Source organism: Oratosquilla oratoria, chromosome 3 (genome assembly GCF_046742065.1).
Source record: "Oratosquilla oratoria isolate Oo_2021 chromosome 3, ASM4674206v1, whole genome shotgun sequence".
Classification (NCBI taxonomy): Eukaryota; Metazoa; Arthropoda; class Malacostraca; order Stomatopoda; family Squillidae; genus Oratosquilla; species Oratosquilla oratoria.
Genome location: NC_134779.1, coordinates 31,644,709 through 31,666,192, shown reverse-complemented (window position 1 = coordinate 31,666,192; position 21,484 = coordinate 31,644,709). Strand labels below are relative to the sequence as shown.

General features: G+C 38.6%; 2 protein-coding genes across 2 annotated transcripts in view; one reads left to right on the top strand and one right to left on the bottom strand.

Annotated features, from left to right (window-relative positions):
- The window catches only part of LOC143021236 (uncharacterized), a 110,253-nt gene that overhangs the window by 42,362 nt on the left and 46,407 nt on the right, over positions 1–21,484 (top strand). The window lies entirely within an intron of this gene.
- LOC143019891 (cytochrome P450 2M1-like) lies at positions 8,533–16,946 on the bottom strand. Its single transcript, XM_076175868.1, has 5 exons — positions 16,257–16,946; positions 14,690–14,818; positions 11,425–11,506; positions 8,862–8,870; positions 8,533–8,654 (listed from the first exon to the last, which is right to left on the bottom strand). The coding sequence occupies exons 1-5, from the start codon at positions 16,527–16,529 to the stop codon at positions 8,533–8,535; spliced, it is 615 nt and encodes a 204-aa protein (XP_076031983.1). The 5' UTR covers positions 16,530–16,946.

Here is a 21,484-nt window from a genome sequence, read left to right as displayed (position 1 = left end):
TATATATATATATATGTATATATATATATATATATATATATATATATATATATATATATATACACATACATATCCATATATATTGGATGAATGGTTTAGACAGATGAGAATGTGGGTGGAGGAAGAATAAGCGAAGATGGGCTGGAACTCCTTTATTGCTTATACGTTTCGACCGACTCGGTCTTCTTCAGTAAGCTGTCTACAAACAGCACGAACCTTACAATTATACACTCGAAGACGGGGACACGGACATGTCACCCCGTTGGCTGTCTGGGGATTCCTATTCCCGTACCATGTATATGTTTCCCAATTGCATTTATTATCAATTTAATTGCTGCCTTCGATAAACATACGAAACGTTCCCTGTCATTGTTATTTTCATAAGAGTTGATACAGGCAGCTTCAACAGTCTTTCCCATGTCCCTTTTTAATCCCGTGTGTAGGACCTCCACCCCATCCCAGTGGGGCAAATGTTCAGATTGGTCAGCGTGCTGAACGAGTGAATTAGACGTCCTGTGTGACCTCAAGTCCTTTTTGTGCGCGGCTATGCGTTTCTCGACGCCTCGACCTGACTCGCCGTAATACTAAGAGGTCAAGTAACGCATAGCTAAGCACAAAAGGGTATAATACCAGTTACAAGTGATAACGATGATACATACATTTTTTGAATTGTCGGTCCCTTTATGCTCTTTTATGGTACTCCTTTATCTAGTTTCCATCATCTTTGTTTAACTTTAATTATCTATTTATTATAAACAAGCCCACCGGCTGCGCCAGCCCGGCTACGCCGGGGGGCTTGGCCTGCGGCGCTGAGCCTTCGGCGCGGGCGCTGCGCGCCCTGGGCTACGCCCCTTTTTAGGAAAATAAAATATCAAAATAATATTGCTTTTTATTTCTTGTCAACATCTAGCTGTTCTCGCAAGTCATCTATATAGGCGATTTGTGCTGGTGTTAAATTTCCGTTCAAAACACCCTTTTTATATTTTTTTAATTCTTTTTTTCATTTAAGTAATAACTTTTATTTTACTTGCTTTTCTTGTTTCAAAACTTTTGCGAATTGTTAAATCTTTTGCTTTGGCCTCTCTCCGTTCCTTTCTAGCCTCCTTCTTCTTCATTCGTTCTTCTTCTTCCTCTTCGAGTTCTTCTTCTTCGAGTTCTTCTTCTTCTTCGAGTTCTTCTTCTTCGAGTTCTTCTTCTTCTTCTTCGAGTTCTTCTTCTTCTTCTTCTTCTTTCAGTTCTTCTTCTTCAAGTTCTTCTTCTTCGAGTTCTTCTTCTTCGAGTTCTTCGAGTTCTTCTTCAAGTTCTTCTTCTTCTTCTTCTTCTTCTTCGAGTTCTTCTTCGAGTTGTTGTTCTTCTTCGAGTTCTTCTTCGAGTACTTCTTCTTCGAGTCCTTCGAGTTGTTGTTGTTCTTCTTCTTCTTCCTCTTCTTCTTCTTCTTCGAGCTCTTCTTCGAGTTCTTCTTCTTCGAGTTCTTCTTCTAGTTCTTCTTCTTCTTCTTCGAGTTCTTCTTCTTCTTTTTCTTTTTCTTCGAGTTCTTCTTCTTCTTCTTCTTCGAGTTCTTCTTCTTCTTCTTCTTCTTCTTCTTCTTCGAGTTCTTCTTCGAGTTTTTCTTCTTCGAGTTCCTCTTCGAGTTCTTCTTCTTCGAGTTCTTCGAGTTCTTCGAGTTCTTCTTCGAGTTCTTCGAGTTCTTCGAGTTCTTCGAGTTCTTCTTCGAGTTCTTCTTCTTCGAGTTCTTCTTCTTCGAGTTCTTCTTCGAGTTTTTCTTCTTCTTCTTCGAGTTCTTCTTCGAGTTCTTCGAGTTCTTCGAGTTCTTCGAGTTCTTCTTCTTCGAGTTCTTCGAGTTCTTCTTCTTCGAGTTCTTCTTCGAGTTCTTCTTCTTCTTCGAGTTCTTCTTCTTCTTCGAGTTCTTCGAGTTCTTCAAGTTCTTCTCTTTCGAGTTCTTCGAGTTCTTTTTCGAGTTCTTCTTTTTCGAGTTCTTCGAGTTCTTCTTTTTCGAGTTCTTCGAGTTCTTCGATTTTTTCGAGTTCTTCGAGTTCTACTTCTTCGAGTTCTTCGAGTTCTTCTTCCTCTTCGAGTTCTTCGAGTTCTTCTTCGAGTTCTTCTTCGAGTTCTTCTTCTTCTTCTTATTCTTATTCTTCTTCTTCGAGTTCTTCGAGTTCTTCCTCTACTTCTTCGTCGATTTCTTCGAGTTCTTCTTCCTCTTCTTCGAGTTCTTCTTCACCGTAGTTGGCGGTGTAACCGATTTACCCCCAAACGCCTCTCGCCTCAAGAAAAAGAAATAATTGTAACAGAATATTTTTATTTAGTATATGATTTATTCAATTTATTGTATTTATTTTTTTCATTTATATATTCATTTCCTTATTAATTTTCTCATTCATATATCTATTTGTTTATCTATTTTCTTAATTATATTAATCTATTCAAACATTCATTCATCCATTAATTCATTCATTCATTCATTCATTCATTCATTCACTCATTCATTTTTTTAGCTACAGTAACTTGCCTATTATAAATTGCATATAATTTTATTGCATCTTCATTAATACCTTTAGATTTCAAATTTATATAAAAATTCTATGAACTTCACAGTATCAACTGCTGGGCTCAATTCCAATATGATCACTACTCTCCACTTTCCGTTGTTTATTATTCTACTAGATAATTAATGCTTTAGTATGGTACTGTTTTCATTTAAAGGTTTTTCTCTACATACTCACTTTTTTATATAATATAATTTTCTCTCTAAATAATTGTCCATAAAATGTTGTTCCAATAATTCTAGACAAGTTCGAAAAGGTCGATAAGGCTCAATGTGGGTTCAGACTTTCTTGGATTAATTTTCTTTTGTGTGTAAATCTGATACATACTTTTGTCAGTGTGAGAATATTTCTTAAACATATTATACTCACAAGTTTAAGTTAAAAAAATTCTATTAAAAAAAATCCGTATTGTTTCAGCAACTGAAAATGAGTCACTTTCACAATTAATGCAGTTTACTTCTTATATATTTTTCTTTTGTATTCTATTCATTTATTCAGTACTTTATTTATTCATTTGTCTATTTTTGTGTCTACTGAGTAGTTAATATTAATTCATTGAAGCTGTCTAACCTGAGAAATTGCTAGTCTGGTCTATATGGTGTACAATTTTCATTATTTTCCTGAAGTCTTCTAAAACTCTATCTTTAAAATGACGACTTTTTTTACTTGGTCTTACATGATAAAGTACCATCGTTTTTCTAACCTTTCTCATTAGAAACTGTATTCTAAATGTCATCAGATAATTTAATTCAGCTTAGGAAGAAATTTAAGAATAAATACATGACGGCTGTTTCAAATAACCCATATATAACTTAGTAACATTTCACAAATATTTTTTCTCGTTAATGCAAGACAGTCTTGTTCATCAAAAGGAAAATCTATGGTACATAATTCCTATATTTTCGTTTCTTATCATTTATTTTTTTTCCATCTAATTTTCTTAAGTTTATTTGAGTGTTTTGGGGTTTCGTTTGCTGTGGAGATGAAGGATAACTATATCATGACCAAGACGGTGTGGTGAACTGTCCCCCACATGTGCTTCTACGCGATATTTTGGCTTGTAGTATCGTCGATGCAGAAATGGGATGGACAAGGAATTTACATGTGTAGATATAGTTGGCCTTCGGCCTTATATTACTATTGTGTGGATTAAGTCCATATTACGTCTGTACTACAAACATTTGTATCCTCATGGAAGCACAACATAGGCCCTGCCGAGCCATGTTTCGGTGAGGCTGGGTCGTTTGCTACTTTAGCGTACGCAGGCAGTGTATATAAGGAGCTCAGGTTGTGGTCTCCACATGCAGTTCTCTTCAGCACTTGTAACCAGCGACCCAAGGCCTCGCGGTCAAACTTTGCGGTCGGGCCGCACGACCCAGCCTAGGTCGACACTCGCACTAACCAGAATAAACCCATGAAACTCATACATACATACATATACCAAGGCTTTTTTCCCCTTACAAGGGAGGTAGCCAAAAAGGAAAGGGCATAAAATCATTCCCACCCATTCCATCCCTAAATACACTCCACACCCCCTCCACCCTCCCTCTTATCTTAGCACCTCCTGGATGACGGGTCATCCTTGCACCTTGTCCACTGCCCTGGGTCAGAAACAGTGTCGCAAGACACAGCACATCCACAGCAAGGCCGCTTCATTAAATCGGCGACCCCCCCTCTCCGTCCCCCCCATGCATAAAAGGAGAAGACGGAGAGAAATCCCCTTTGGGCTGCGTCAAATTTTACTTGCACATACTACCTCATCCCCCATCCCCCATGAAACTCACTCGAGCTTTATTCAGTTCCTCGGCACTAAAGCACTAGTAACGTTCTCGTAATGTTACAACGGTCTTGCCTCCCCCCCCCGCCCCCCTGATAATGAGACAGGCTATGAAGAAAACAGATAATATGGGTTAAAAAAAATCGAGAGGGTCAACAACAGAGTATGGAAGAAGAGAAACTTTACCTAGACCGTACTCGTACCTGGTGGAGAGGTCCCGTGAGGCATCACAACTGACAACTGGTGCATGGTGAGAAAGATGAAGAAAAAAATGGGTTGAAAAAAGTTAATAAATGAAGACAAGGTAAACAGAATCTAACGCAACAAAAGGAACCTAACCTAACTTAACCTAACAAAAGTAACCCAACCTAACTTAATCTAACAAAAGCAACATTAATTAAACCTTACCTACCAAAAGTAACCAGATCTATTCCCTAACCTAATCAAAACTAACATGACAAAAAGAAACCTAACTTAACACAAGTAACCTGATTTAAACTAACCTAACCTAACCTGATCTAAACTATCCTAACCCAACCTGATTTAAACTATCTTAACCAAACCTGATTTAAACTAACCTAACCAAACCTGATTTAAACTAACCTAACCAAACCTGATTTAGACTAACCTAACCAAACCTAACCTGACCTGATCTGACCTTTCTTAGCCTAACCTAACCTAATCTAGATTAACCGAGACTAACATAATCAATCTCATGTTTCTAAATTTACATATTCAAAGGGTTCGTTTTTGCCATCAGTGCATGGAAACTAAGAGTGTTCATAAAACATATAAATAGTATTTTGCACTAAATAGAAGACAGGCATACAGTACACTATGTGATGCCACAATGGGTGTGTAAATCCCCCGATAGACATTGTAATAAAAGAAAAAGAACTAAGTAGCAAAGGACACAAAAAAGCTCAACAAAGTCTTAGAAAGTTAACCTAATCGTGGGTTCGAATCCCGCACTCCCCTTCGACTTCCAACAGTGACTGTTACCTGCCCCAACATCCAAGCGCATAGGGCAAAGGTGACGGCTTATGCCACAGCTACTCAGCGCATCCTACCGTACGATCCTTACCACCACCCTCTAAACCTAACGTGAGCTACTTCATTGCATCTCGTCGCACTGCACCGTGAAACAGGAGTCCCCTGCCTCGGTGGATAACGTCGGGGAGGGAAACGCTACGAGAACCGATATCGTGGCCCGTCTTCATAAAGCCATGCCCCGGCATATCTGGATAAATACTCAAAAGACTTTAGAATAAAGGTGCGGTATGCATGTAGCAGGGAGGTTCTGGGATGTCTTCGTTTGACGTCTACGTAAGGATACGAGTGGGTGTTGGCACAGGAACCTGTCCTGATGACGGAGTCCAGATCTATCCGGAACTATCTTGATCGTCCTAGAATTCTTTGTGGCGCGCCGTTCGGAGAAACCCAGACTGAATGCAAGTGTCCTAAAGGCACCCTCTGCTTAAAGATCTGAATAAAGATCTTCATTGTTTTTGGTTTTTGTTTTTTTTTTCTTCTTCTTCTTCTTCTTCTTCTTCTTCTTCTTCTTCTTCTTCTTCTTCTTCTTCTTCTTCTTCTTCTTCTTCTTCTTCTTCTTCTTCTCCTTCTCCTTCTTCTTCTTCCTCTTCTTCTTCTTCTTCTTCTTCTTCTTCTTCTCCTTCTCCTTCTTCTTCTTCCTCTTCTTCTTCTTCTTCTTCCTCTTCTTCCTCTTCTTCTTCCTTTTCTTCTTTTTCCTCTTCTTCTTCCTCTTCCTCTTCTTCCTCTTCTTCTTCCTCTTCTTTTATTTTGTCTGCCCGTCTGTATCTGTCTTTCTGTCTGTTTGTCTGTCTGTATGTCTGTCCGTCCTTGTTTTCTGTCACTCTTTTACTTACTTTCGGTCAATCTATTCTATTATTTTCTTTCGATCAATCTATTCTTTTACTTTCTTTTTCCTTTCTTCTTTCTTCTCATCTGATGAAACGTAGGCCTTCATCTGAATGTGATCGTATACACGCAATCCAATCCAAGAGTTGAATTTTGCTAAAGACACTAATATATTCAGTTTTTAGATAACTTATTTATCAATTATTTTTCTACTTGTCTATCAGTTTATTTGTTTGTTTATTTATTTATTTCTATTAAAATATTTCACCGGTTACTCTATTTTTTTTTTTTTTGTCTTGTTTTCCATTCTCAGTGAGGTTACTTTTAGAATAAGTCTGATTTTCGAACTAAGTTGACTCTTGCACTGCATGTTTGTACAGTTACGAGAGTAAGTTCTTTGGCACTTGCTGGCTTACTGTACACTTGCTGTGGCCAGCAATATATATGTAATTAACAGCCAAGCATTTCGTTACCAATGTTTGTCTTCATTTAGTACCCAGATTCCTTCTGGATGGCATCCTTTTGTTGACATATGTTTCAGGCCACTGTGACATCTATGTACGGGAGCAAGGTGTCGAAAAATACGACCCCCTCAACTGTACCATTTGTCTTATCGTTGGTGTTAATTCCCCGTCCTCCATCTAGGATCAATGTGTCGGGATTTGTTCCTTTATTCTTACTTCTTTCCGCCTCGTTTTCTTTATTTGATCATTGGATAACAGGATTTCATAAATGTCTTTAGTTTTCTTAAGTTGTTCAATTGTTTTAGGGTCTTAACTCATCTGATTATCACTTTCTTTACACTTGCTCGATCCGTGTCTTCCTTACGGATGATGACGACGCCATCGACATGGTTAACACTTATCCTGATGAGCTAATGGGATGGGAACTGTAACATAATCACCAAAGTCACCAGGAACATGATGAAAACAATCACATTTGTGACGTCATCACGAATCAGCTGTTCTCCCCTTTGTTTACATTCAAAGACGCTTGTCTCTGGACGGGGAAGCCCCCCTGGTATTCTCTTGGGTTGACTCATGGCGATGACGTCATAACTTAGTCTGATGACGTCATACCACTGCACAGGACTGAAGTAGATGACAACGTTTCAAATCAAATAGAGATTGACTTCTTGCTTCATAGGAAGGTTTTTGGTGAATATACGAATACCTAGAAATGTTGTAATGTTTACGAATCGTCAGTAACATGAAGCAAGCAACCACCAAGGAGTTTTGATCGCACAAACATTGGCGCCTGTCAGTCTACCAAAGAAATATAGACCAGGTATCCAGTCTCCTTGTAAATCATCTGAAATAGTTATACAATTTGCCGAATAAATGAGGCAACTGAGCATCTGCCTGAAATATTCAATTACTTTAAAGAGTACTAGATTCAAATGTGTTTATATATATATACATATATACATATATATATACATATATATATAATATATATACATATATAATATATATATATACATATATGTGTGTGTGTGTGTGTGTGTGTGTGTGTGTGTGTGTGTGTGTGTGTGTGTGTGTGTGTGTGTGTGTGTGTGTGTGTGTGTGTGTGTGTGTATTGTGTGGGTGTGGGTGTGGGTGTGGATGTGGGTTTGTGTGTGTATGTATACATGTATGCATCTATTGGAATGAGGCCATGTTGAATACACCATCTAAGGAAGTCAACAGCGACAGTTGCATTATTAAGCTTGTACTGCCTTTCTTAAATTGGCGAGGACCCCTCGTGGAGCAGAGGGTAACGTTCCTGCCTCGGAACACGGAAGGCCCGGGTTTGATCTTCCGTAAGTGCAAAACACTTTCATGACTTTCCGGTGGACATCAGAGGTGCGGTATACCAGTGTTGCATATGGTATGCTAGCACCTAATCAGCGTAGTCGATCCCAGACTTCATTCACAGCCACAGCCATGCACTTCTCACCATGCATACAACCTTACCAAGCCCGATTAAGCCACTTTGGTGAGGTACAGAGGCTATGTCGGTCCTGCAGTGGACCAAAAATCTGAAGTATATTGCCTTTCTTAACACCTTCTGGGGAAGGCATGCTGCTGATCGAGTCGAAAGATATCTTAATCTGTTAGATTTTCGTGACGCCTTGCGAGGAATCAGGGTCATATTCAGTGATGGATTGATATTACACTGAGTCTGCACTGGTGTATATAAAACATGCGCGCTCTGTGAGTTCCGTGAAGCAGCAACTCGCTTCTTGTGTACGCGAAAGTAGCGATTCGCGTCATGCGTATCCAGAAGCGATGATAGTCGGATCTGTCTTGGGCCGGGAGCTTTGGTGGGCCGTTTGTTGCTGGGTAGCCTTCATCGCAACGAGACGTCTTTGCTCTCTGCTCTCTTCTCGCCTCTCCAAGTGAGGACGTTGCTCTCTGGATAACTGTACCCACAGCATTCAGGTAAGCAACTTGTTTTCTCAGGGTATTCACCTACATTACGAAATACTTAACAATTGCTCTCAGAGGTGTTCTTCAACTAAAAAGATGAAATACACGTAGACAACTATTTTCACGGGGTTTCGGTATATCCTCCGTGTGTGCATAATATCTATCTGTTCTCATAGTTGTGATTGAAGAAGAGATCAAACAAACACAACCGAGTCTGCTACTAGGTTAGTCATTTTCAAGTACACCTACTTGTAACACCTGAAACAAGAATGCATCATTCTCAAGTGAGCTTGCACAACCACATCCTTTATAATTACACAGTCACATTGTCCAGTTCGGGTGCATGTACCTCGTATTTGAATCACGAGACACCACACGGAGGTTCATGCTTATACCGGCGCTCCTTTTGGTTCTCTATTGGGAGTTATTTACCCATTACCCTCATACTGACGACAAGCTTCAGTTCTATTCGTAAGAGGGTCATCGCCCTCTGACGGCGTCAGCCTCTTGGATGACGCAAACAGTATCAGTGGCGTTACAGGATGACAGGACAATAAGAATAAAGTGGCGAAGTTGTCCGCTCCGACCTTTTCTACTTTAGACTAGAGTGCCTCAAGGCACATGTCCCAACTCGATGTAACCTATACATAATTGGCCTTCTGGAACCGACATATCTATGCAACCAGGCCTTTCCTCTCTCGTATGCGGATGACAATAAGAATAAAGTGGCTAAGTTGCCTGTTCCAACTTTTTGTACTTTAGACTGGAGTGCCTCAAGACACATGTCCCAACTCGATGTTACCTATACATAAGTGGCCATCCAGAACCGACATATCTATGCAACCAGGCCTTTCCTCTTTCGTATGCGGATGACACTAACCACGTATGTAGACACAAAAACACTGAATGGAGCTTTACATGTAATGCAAAACATTTGACGGGGCACACACACGGGAGTAGAAGTGGCGCATAAAGAACAATGCGTTGAAGTACAAAGCAGTTTAAGTCGACTACAGCAAAAAACAATAGAACAATCACGGAAACTTCTTGGAATAACGCAAGCATCCCAGTGAAGAATTATGCCATTGTGCCGGGAAACTTGTTGGACAATAGCCCGTCCTGGATTTCACACTTTTGCATTCACAGAGCGAAGTCTGAGGTTTCTCTAGGAAATTTTAAGAACTTTGTAACCACAAAACTAGCCACAAAAATGTTGATTGTACCTAGCTCGAGCCAGTAATAATCCGTATCAGAAAGTTCGAGATGATTCTTTCTTTCCCGCCATAAACTCGAAATGAAGCGATTTCAGAGGCTCTGAACCACTTCACCGCACTACAGCAATCAAATCTCTCAACCAACATAAACACACATTGCACTACAGACATCTAGTCAAGCTTCACGACAAACATGAACCTTTGATACGTCACATAACACCCAGACCTGACCGCACAGACTACTTGTCTTTTGAACTCTACTCCTACCATTAATTACAATATGTTGTGTCTAATTTACATCCCTTTACCAATAATGAGTTATATAAGTCATTTGTGCAATAATGTGCTACATCTTTTATTCATCGAGTGCAACACGAATAATTCTTTGCTATTTCCAAAGGTGTGTGATCGAGGAAAGGTTGGGTCAGGGGTAGGAGGAGACTACCAGATATAATTTCAGGGTTGTTTATGACAAAACAAATTGTTAATATGTATCCTCTCCCTCCTCCTGACCCGACCTCACGTCCTCCTCAGTGAGGGTAGTGGTGTTTACTCCTTCCCTAGTTCCTTTTCTTTTGTAAGAGGTTGCTATTTAAAGATAGCACCCCCCTACCACTTTGCACTACTAAAGAGGGTTGCAGTTAGCAGTCGAAATATATCGACTCGCTTATTCAGCTCTTTCTTTTTTTTCGAATGTGGTATTAGTTGTGATACATACATACATACATACATACGGTACATACATATATATGTATATGTATATATATATATATATAATAATAATATGTGTGTGTGTGTGTGTGTGTGTGTGTGTGTGTGTGTGTGTGTGTGTGTGTGTGTGTGTGTGTGTGTGTGTGTGTGTGTGTGTGTGTGTGTGATGACTGCAGTCTTATTGTTGTATTTTTTTTTTTTAATTCTCCAAGTAAGACGACGATTATCTCCGAACATTTGCAGGAGAAGAACTCCAAATACTATCTCTTGTTCTCGAAACGCCTTTCGGTTTGCATGTGACCATCTTCAGGAGAACGAGTTCTGTTGGTAGTCATGGTTGAGGCAGAGCGACTTATTTCATGTGGAAGATGCGTACGCAAAAGTAGCGGCCTGCTGTACATTCCCTCACATAAAAGGAAGCCCCCACACACACAGACGCACACCATAATTCATTCTTCTGAATATGGTCTCATGCAGACGTCTCGAGAACCAAAAAACGGAATTTAGAGTTCTTCCCCTGCAACTATCCAAAGATAATCGTTGTTTTATCAGAGAAACTGAAGGAACAAACTATGAAATAGACAGTGCAGTCACCGCTGTAGAGTTTGATCAAACCTGCATTTCAGATAACCTTCTCCTTTGCCCCCATGATAGTAGCTGTTATGCCTCATGAGAGTAGAAACACTTCGTTTTCTTTTTATATTGAAACTCCGCCCACTTCTAATCATAAGCCTGATAAGGAGGCTGCTAATGCATCTAAGTTGCTGTAACTCTTTATTTGCATATCAATGTATAAAAAAAATAGGATAGAAATATCATATTTGGGTTGAAATTATCTCCACCAATCAGGAAACAGTGATTTTCGAAAAGTACTGATTGATACTTACCTTGACTCTTCATGATGCCATGGGTCAAGAACAGCGGTGCTCGACCAGTGGTCGACTCCAGACTAAACGTGTTGCGCATGATCTGATGAAAAAATAAATTTGAATAATTAATGTATTTGATATTCAATCCCCCCTTTTATTAACTAATGTGTTTATTCATTTACTATTTACCTATTTGTTTGTTTATTTCTCTATCTATCTGTTTATTTATATAGTTTGTTAAACTATTTCTATTTACTAGTCTATTGGTTTATTTCTTTATCTGATTTCTATTTTGTATTTTACTAATTCAATTTTGGTTTATTTTGTATCTCTCTGTTTCGTATTTCTCTATATTTGCCTGATTACTTTTTATTCCATTGGAATTCCCCATGTTATGGTTGCATGAAATTCATGCTGTCAATATTTCATGGACTTCATTGAAACCACCACGACCTGCCACGTTTTTTTTTTTTTTTTTCAGATTAGAGACTAATCTTTGCTCAAAGAGGTATGCTGATTATTTTTAAATTGTACTGCCTTTCCTTTCTGTTAACATCGTATTTATCTTTTACCACTTTTATTGCCTCCACCTTTTCGGCGGATCGATGTTGTCCCTCCCTGCCACACCTAGGCGACTTAAGTGAGTTCGTTTGAGTATAAACGACTTCGGTTACAATCTTTTATTTTTCGAATCTCCAAATGTCGAATCCCCTTCGAGTCATATAATGAGAAGCTGAATGACGAATTAAGAGAAATTAAGCCTGTACAAATATAAGACACATTGTTGAATTGCAGACTTAGGGAAGTCTAGAATACTGTAGGCCGAAGTCGTCTTGAAGGTTTTCAAATTCACAACGCTTGACGTGAATCTTGAATGTATGACCGGGGCCTATGGACAAAAATATTAATTCAGTTTGTATTATTCATTTAGCAACCTATTCATGTCTCTACTTAATTTTTTTTTTACCGGTTTTTCTACTTTTATTCACTTGTTTAAGTATCTATTTGTTTGCTTACTAATGTGTTTATGTATTTATTTGTTAAGTTAATCATTTGTCTATGCATTTATTATTTTTTCTTGGGATTGGGTTCGTTCCTTCTCAAAGAGAATATTCTCCACTATCCCACTGCTGTGACAGCCTCAACGGACCAGAGTCCCCTACCTTCCTCTTTAGTTACTATTGTTATCGCTTCTCAAACAATACTGATGCCCTTTTGAATTCCACCATCCCTCTTTTCAGTTACCCAACTTAAATCTCTCATTTACAAATTGAATGACTTCATCTCTTTAGAGCCATATTCTTCCCAAAGAAAGAAACGCTGGTTATAAGCGACGAAATACTAATAGGAGGAGGTCGGAACTATTACGCTCGTCGCTCCAGCATATGAGCCATATCGATTCCCCAGATATATGGTGAAGTTGAAGACAGATATCGCCAAATTTTGCGCCAAATCATATTTTTGTGTCCACAGGATGCGCAAAGTCAAACAATATTTTTCATTTACTTATTTATCTATTTATCTAATAATTATTATCATTATTATTATTATTATTATTATTATTATTATTTTATTATTATTATTATTATTATTATTATTATTATTATTATTATTATTATTATTATTATTATTATTATTAAATAATAATAATAATAATAATAATAATAATAATAATAATAATAATAATAATAATAATAATAATAATAATAATAATAATAATAATAATAATAATAATAATAATAATAATAATAATAATAATAATAATAATAATAATAATAATAATAATAATAATAATAATAATAATTAATAATAATAATAATTAATAATAATAATAATAATAATTAATAATAATAATAATTAATAATAATAATAATTAATAATAATAATATTAATTAATGATAATAATAATAATTAATAATAATAATAATAATAATAATAATAACAACAATAATAATAATAAAAATATGAATAATAATAATAATAATGATGATGATGATGATGATAATAATTAATAATAATAATTAATAATAATTAATAATAAAAATAATAATTAATGATAATAATAATAATAATTAATAGTAATAATAATAATAATTAATAATAATAATAATAATAATAATAATTATAATAATTAATAATAATAATGATAATTAATAATATTAATGATAATAATAATTAATAATAATAATGATAATAATAATTAATAATAATAATAACTACTACAACAACTACTACAACAACTACTACAACAACTACTACAACAACTACTACAACAACTACTACAACAACTACTACAACAACTACTACTACTACTACAACAACTACTACTACTACAACAACTACTACTACAACTACTACAACTACTACAATTACAACTACTACTACTACTACTACTACAACTACTATTACAGCGGCCTAGCTGTGGATGTGCAGACTTGCGACACTGCTTCTGACCCAGGGCAGTGGACAAGGTGCAGGGATGACCCGTCATTCAGGAGGTGCTAAGATAAGAGGGAGGGTGGAGGGGTGTGGAGTGTATTCAGGGATGGAATGGGTGGGAATGATTTTATGCCTTTTTCTTTTTGGCTACCCCCCTTGTAAGGGGAAAAAGCCTTGGTATATGTATGTATGTATTATTATTACTATTATTATTACTATTATTATTACTATTATTATTACTATTATTATTACTATTATTATTACTATTATTATTACTATTATTATTACTATTATTATTACTATTACTACTACTATTACTACTATTACTATTATTACTATTATTACTACTATTATTATTACTATTATTATTATTATTCATTATCATCATTGTTAGTTATTGTTGTTGTTGTTATCGTTGTTATCGTCATTATCGTCCTTATCGTCCTTATCATTTATTACCGTTATTGTTATTATTAATACTATTGTTATCATTTATAACCGTTATTATCATCTCTTGCCCACGGTCACATAAGAACTCGAAACCTTGACATATGCATATCATAAATAAAAATAAAAATTCTAACAATATTTAAGAAATTTAGAGAACTTCAACGATGTTAGATAACAACAGAAACAGTGAAGAAAGTTCATCTCATGGTTTTGGTAGCCTACGTGTGACAAGGGTTTGAATAGGGAGACAAAAATGAATAAATAAGAAATAAATAAATATATAAATAAATAAATAAATAAATAAATAAGGAAACAAGATGAGAACAGAGCATGTGTGGCAAGGTGTTTGAATATGGAAAAAAGAAAGGCAAGAAAAAAAGGGCATCAAACTTACGTTGGCGTCTGCAATGACAACAGTGGGAACGTTGCCAAGTTGCACGGAGAATACATTGCCATATTTCTTGGTCAAGGCGCTTAGCGTGAGATAAGGCGCCTTTGGATCCAGCCACGGTAAGTATCCAACCTTTTAAAGAAAACGAAATAATTATTCACAACAATTCAATCAACCAATCAGTCATGTCATTCATCTAAGTGCGTGAGCGAAGGTCCGGTAGTTAACCACAACTACGTAGTGATGTATTGCCTGTTATTTTTATTCATTCGTTTATTTGATTGTATATATATTTACTTATCCATCTACCTACCTATTTATTTGATTTTGTTTTATCTAAGATCATAAGAATGGAGGAGACTGCAAGATGTGCATATAATATAACAATGAAGGGTTAATGAAGACAACGGGACCTTTCGCAGTCAGGCTCGTAGATTCCTATTAGCGCTAGAATTTTCAATTGTCTCGGATTTCACGAGCCAAAGGGGTGACTTAGCTAATTTGGAAACCGATATTTAAAAAAAGATACGCCATAAATTGCTAAACATGACTCATAATGTTATAATTTTTACTTACTGATGTGTGATAAGGCTTTGTTAATTTAACTATAAGGTAAAACTAAAAATAGGTAATTATTTTTACTGAAGTAAGTATGAGCAGTAAAAATAAGAGCATATTGATTTCGGTTTGTGCATTTTATCTAAGAGTGTTGAAAAATAATGGATATCACTGTTACATCCTGTATATGAAGATAATCAGTGAGATAAAAAATAAAAACAGTGGTGGCGGACGTACGAAGTTAACGACATTTTTTGTAAAGAATAGCCTCTTAGATCTGCTGGGAGCTATTTTCAAACAAATATGACTAATTTTACGTGTGTCGTAGCAGACTGCACGTCAGTTTAAAAAAAAATAAGAGTAAGACAAAGTTTATCGTACCGAAAAAATTAAGTCTTCGATGCAAAATTATATTTTCGATACATTACATGGGTTTGCCCATTGCTTTGTGCATTCAAATGAAAGTATATATCAGTATACGTCCATTGAAGTCGGTAGAAAATGACAAATTGCTTGGTTTGATACAATTATAGGCTGTTTTACGAATATCATCTGTGATTATAAATAGAGGCTCAAACAATGCTATATGCCGTTTGCAATCATGAAATTAATTGACTTAAATTTCAGACACAATAATGTACAACGATACACCTCAGTAAGCTTATAAAACTTGCCCAAAAAAGTATTTATTTTCCGGCAAGAATTACAAAATCTGGCGGTGTCTGGTATCAATTTGCTCACTGCGAAAGGTCCCATTAACTGGTTGAAAGAGAAAATGAGACTGGTCAGAAGAGATGTACTCTCTGGGGGAAATGTAAATACAAAATGTGTATATTGCAGAAGCGAATTGAATTAATGTCAGAGGGAACATCATAATGATGCAATTTGTTTATCCTGTATATGCTTAATCTGCATCTTTATTCAGTTGAATACAATAGAATCGTTAGCAAAAATAGTGCCTATGTCATACCACTGTGACTAAGTGTAAGCAGGTGGGACCTTTTGTACTCACCACAGGCAGCCCCCTCGGCCCGGGGGGCAGAGAAGACGGATTCTTCCAGAGGTAGGCCAACAACGCCAGACATGACGTCACCAGCGCGCTCACCAGGGTTCTTCTCAACGTCGATGGAGCAAATTTCTTCAGTAAATTTAGAATGTCAACAGTCGAGTTAGAAAATATTTCCCATGCTGGAGTTACGGAATCCAATGGGAAGAGCCAAAGTGCGCAGATATGGATCAAAATACCACATAGAATGGTCGGCAAGTATGTTGAACGGGTCGCCATTTTCCTTCTTTCGACCCTGTGATCACTAAATCTGAATGTGAAACAAAATTTGATGTATACAGAGACAAGGAAACACGTTTGAAAAGCGCTTATAAATGTACAAACTATTCATAAATGTATGTATATACGTGGGTATGCGAAAGTAGACACTTACATCCAGTAGATATAAGGTTCCAAATGCATGCATGTGTACGATTACAAAAAATATATAAAAACTTATCAATCTTTCTCCTGTGTCCTTTCTTTCTACCCCTACCTTATACCTGTCAGTATGGACTACTTCCATATATATTTGTTACAATGATATGATACTGATGAAGCATGCTGACATTAATTTCCCTTGGGTGTTCATCCAAATGAATTCTGAAACTTCAAACTATATCACGTTATATCGGCTCGGCTCACAGCTCACTCCAAATTTGTTTTCACCTATTTCCATGTTAAATCTACGTCCTCACAATTTGGTATTATCATTTCTTGCCTGGCTAGTATTCGGTATGAACTTTTTTTCAGTTTTGATGGTATCGATTCCCTTTAAAATCTTAAAAGCTTGTATCTGAGTATCTCGTGTTTTTTTGTTTTTGTTTTTTTTTGTTTTTAGAGAGCGAGGGGGAGGAGAGAATAATTTTAAAAATGTGGTTTTCGTATGATTTGTTTTTCATGATTGGTACGAATTTTGTCCCTTTCTGCAGTATCCTTTCCAGTCTGTCTGTGTCCTTAATGAGACTTGGAGACAATACAGAAACTAGACAGTGATGTTGGTGTTGTGGTTAGTGTCATATCTTCTAACGCGCAGGGTTCCGAGTTTGTGTCATGTGAATAAGTTCTCCCTAATACTACAAGCCGTTACTGGTCCCATGGACCAAGGGTGTGTGTGTGCGCACACAGACGGAACCCTACGAATACAGATGTATTACGGGGCACTATTCCTGCAAAAGCTGTTTGGCGTTTTTTTTTTCCATCACCTATTCCATTTCAATCGCGTCCCTCTTTCGCTCCTTAGCTACGATGGCAACATTTTGTTGAAGCAATCTTATTCAGCTGGTGATGTGAGGCCCTCATGCTGTAAGGAATAGCTGAGCATTAAACACCAATACAAATGATAATTGCCAATACAAATTCCTTCTACGTTGCGTTGTCCCTTATGTGGCCACTATCTGATAACAGTGACGACAACGTCAGTGCTTCTATCAATGACAATGATAATCTCCACCGACCCCAGCGTCATCTTGATATGAATTATGAAAATTTCTAGGTGTCTTTCTAGTATTTGTTACCAACCTAACATGGTCACTAGTGATCAAGTTACTTCAATATTGTCGATGAATAATCTTTTTGGTGAAAGTATTCCTTGAAGGTATTTATTGACAACATTTCAGGGTTTTTTTCAATAACACTGCCCGTGTCCCTTTGAGACCAGACCTAAATGCCCTTGACAAAGTTCCACTTCTTTCATCGCGGACTTTTGAGCGCACTGGGGTACAGGTGCAAGATAGTGACCACTGGAGAAGAAGTGTTGTTATCTGTGTAAGACATCTTGACCAAGACTGCCGTAGAAAGGAGATTCATCTCCTCGTTTTCCGGGTTCACGGGGGAAGGTGCTTCCTAAGGCAGGAGGAGGAGGAGGAGGAGGAAGAGGAGGAGGAGTACTTGACCCGACGACGGGAGTGCCCCTGGTGTCAGATAAGGTCGCCCCCTGAAGACAGAAAAGTTCCTCATGTCCTATAACTCGTCCGTTCTTTTTTTTTCAAGATTTCGTCAGGCTGTCAGGATTTTGTTCAGTCAAGGATAAAGGATTGTAATGCCTCTGTCCAGGCTGTGTTCTGCCTGCGGCCTACCTGTGTCCTCTCTGTGGCCTACCTGTGTCCTCTCTGTGTCCTGTCTGTTTAGAGGCTCAGGTATGTCTATGTGTCAGGTCTCTCAAGAGGACAATGCGAGTTTAGAATAAAAGGTAATGACCTCGAAGTTTCTCTTGTCTACACTAATTTTGAGCTTGCGCGCGCACACACACACACCTCGTGTCGCTGTGGTTAGAGTTCTCGCCTGCCACTACCGCGGTCCGGGTTCGACTACCGCCCAGGGCTGAAATAATTTCAGTATCGCTTCGCTACGGGGTGTTACTCCAACCCTCGTGGGCAGGGAGTTGTGTGTGTGTGTGTGTGTGTGCGTGTAATGTCACAGGATTACCCATTGATGGTTCATACGAGCTCTGAGCTCTCATCTGGGAGGTTAATACCTGTCGATCACGAGTCCAACACGTTATCCAAGACCATGGTGAATCATACATACTCGTACAAACACTCTATCTCTCTCTCCCCTTCTATCTATCTCCCTTCCTCTCCCTTTCTCCCTCTCCCTCTCTCCCTCTCCCTCTCTCCCTCTCCCTCTCTCCCTCCCTCCCTTCCTTCTTTCCTTCTTTCCTCCTTCCTTCCTTCCTTTTTTCTTTCCTTCTTCTTTCTTTCTTTCTTTCCTTCTTTTCCTCCCTCCCTCCCTTCCTTCCTTCCTTCCTTCCTCCCTTCCTTCCTCCCTACTTCCCTCCCTACTTCCCTCCCTTCCTTCCTTCCTCCCTCCCTTCCTCCCTCCCAGCCTTTCCTTTCCTTCCTTCCTTCCTTTTCCCTCCTTTCTTTTCCTTCCTTCCTTCCTTCCTTTTTCCTCTCCTTTACCGACGACGCCAGATAACCTTTAATCAATCAATCAATCGATCTCCTTTACCGAATCGATACCACCACGGAAGTACGGCACGGCATGGGAATGGGCTGATCAAAGGACGTGCCATGATTTTGAATAAAATCACCTGGCGACAAGCAGGATAAGTACCACTGGATACGGAAGGGGTTGAGTGACATTAGGTTGTGTGCGTTCTCGAGCAAACGACTATCTTTGTGGCGAGGAAATTGGTTCTTTGGCCTCTCCGTTCCTAAAGTAATAGTCAGCCGAACACGCACTTCAGCTACAGTTGATGTCTGACAGCAGGAAATCTTTCGGTCCGTCAAAAGGTCGAATGGAGAAAATAATAAATAAATTTGTAAATGAATTAATAATGATATGGTTTAACGTCACAAACTCCCCCCCCCCCCTTATCGGAAGGCTAGGACGGTGCCCCTCACAGAGGGCTTTGTATCGTGGAACCATGCCTTTAGTTCAACTTCGCCGGCGGCAGGACTCGAACCACCATCCCCTCGACCTTCGCCTCAGGTAACGACGCCCAAACCTGCTCGACCAGCGAGCTTCTAAATGAATGAACAGAAATATGTAAATGAATCAATCAATGAAAATTAATCCAATCACCCAATCTAAAGTAAATATTTAATTACTTCATTTATTTTCATGGAACTCCCCCATCCCCCCCATCCCCCATTCCCCCATCCCTCCACCCCATTCCCCCATCCCTCCACCCCATTCCCCCATACCCCCACAATAACGAAGAAGAGGTCACAAGCGTAGTATCCTACCAACCACTAGGATAGCTCTCGGAGAAAGGCGGTTGTCCGATTGACCTCTGTTCATCATGTGTCTCCATACTGTCAGATAGGGAGGAGGAGGAGGAGGAAGAAGAGGAAGATGATCAAGAGGAAATGTAGTACCTGAAAGAGGAGGAGGAGGAGTTGGAAGGGAAATAAAAGAGGAAATGTTCAGTGGTCGTGCCTGGAGGAGGAAGGCGAGGATTTGAAGAAGAAACAGGAGGAAATGTGGTGCCGGGAAGATGAGTTGGAAGATAAAAAGCAAAGGAAATGTAGTACTTGAAGGAGGAGGAGGTGGTAAAAGCGGAGGAGGAGGAGGAGGGCGAGGAGAAGGCGGAATTAGAAAAGAAAAAAACAAAAGGAAAAGAATTTCCTGGAGGATAAGGAGAAGGAGGTGGAAGAGAGGGAGGAGAAAGAAGAAGAGGCAGAGGAGAAGGAAGATGATAAGGCAGAGGAGAAAGAAGAGGAAGAGGAGGAGGAGGAGGAGGGCGAGGAGAAGGCGGAATTAGAAAAGAAAAAAACAAAAGGAAAAGAATTGCCTGGAGGATAAGGAGGTGGAAGAAACGGAGGAGGAGGAAGAAGAGGCAGAGGAGAAGGAAGATGATAAGGCAGAGGAGAAGGAAGAGGAGAATCATGGGATGGAGTACTTGGAGGAAGATGAGGGGGAGCTGTGGCTGAAGTAGAGTAGGTGGAAAAGAGTGGGAAAAAGAGGGGCATAACCAGAAAGAGAAAAGTAGGAGGTGAGGAGTAGGAAGAAGGAGAAGGAGGGTAGGAGGAGGAATAAGAGGAGAAAGCGAAACAAGAAGACAGTAGGATGAGGTAGACAGTAGGCAAAGGACGAGGAGAAAGAAGCAAGAGGAAGGAGGGGGAGGAAGAGGGAAAGAAGGAGAAAGAGGAAGGAAAAAGTATCCGGAAGAGGACTTGGTGGAGGAGGAGGAGAAAGAGGAGGAAGAAAATATTCGAATGGAGGCTAAGAAGAGAAGGGACAGAAGAAAGTGTTCTAGCAGTATAAAAAGGCGTAGGAGAAAGACAGAAGGAGGAAAAGCAGGAGGGTTGTGGAGTAGAAGGAGTGACAAGTGGTTCGTTGTTGGAGGGATAAAAAAAGAAAGAAAAGAAGTGGGGGAAAATGAGAGCAAGGAGATAAGAAGTAGGAGAAAGAAGAGGAAAAGGAGGAGGAAGAGGTATAGGAGGAGCTGGGAGAACGCAAAGGAAGAACAAATAGCAGCAGGTCTACTGGCCCTAACGAGGCTGTTTGTGTTAACTAAACTAAACTACAGTTAAGAAAACAGGGCAACTAGGCGATGAAAGATGAACTAACACTACTGCTACCACTATCCTATCCAATTGCAATCAAATGCCGGGTTGTCATCTTTTTTATTGCAAAGGATAGTATTCTATTTGCGGATTAGATTCCAAGTATTTATCTAAGCGAGGAGGAAGAGGTATAGGAGGAGTTGGGGGAACACAAAGGCACACACAAAGGAAGAACAAACA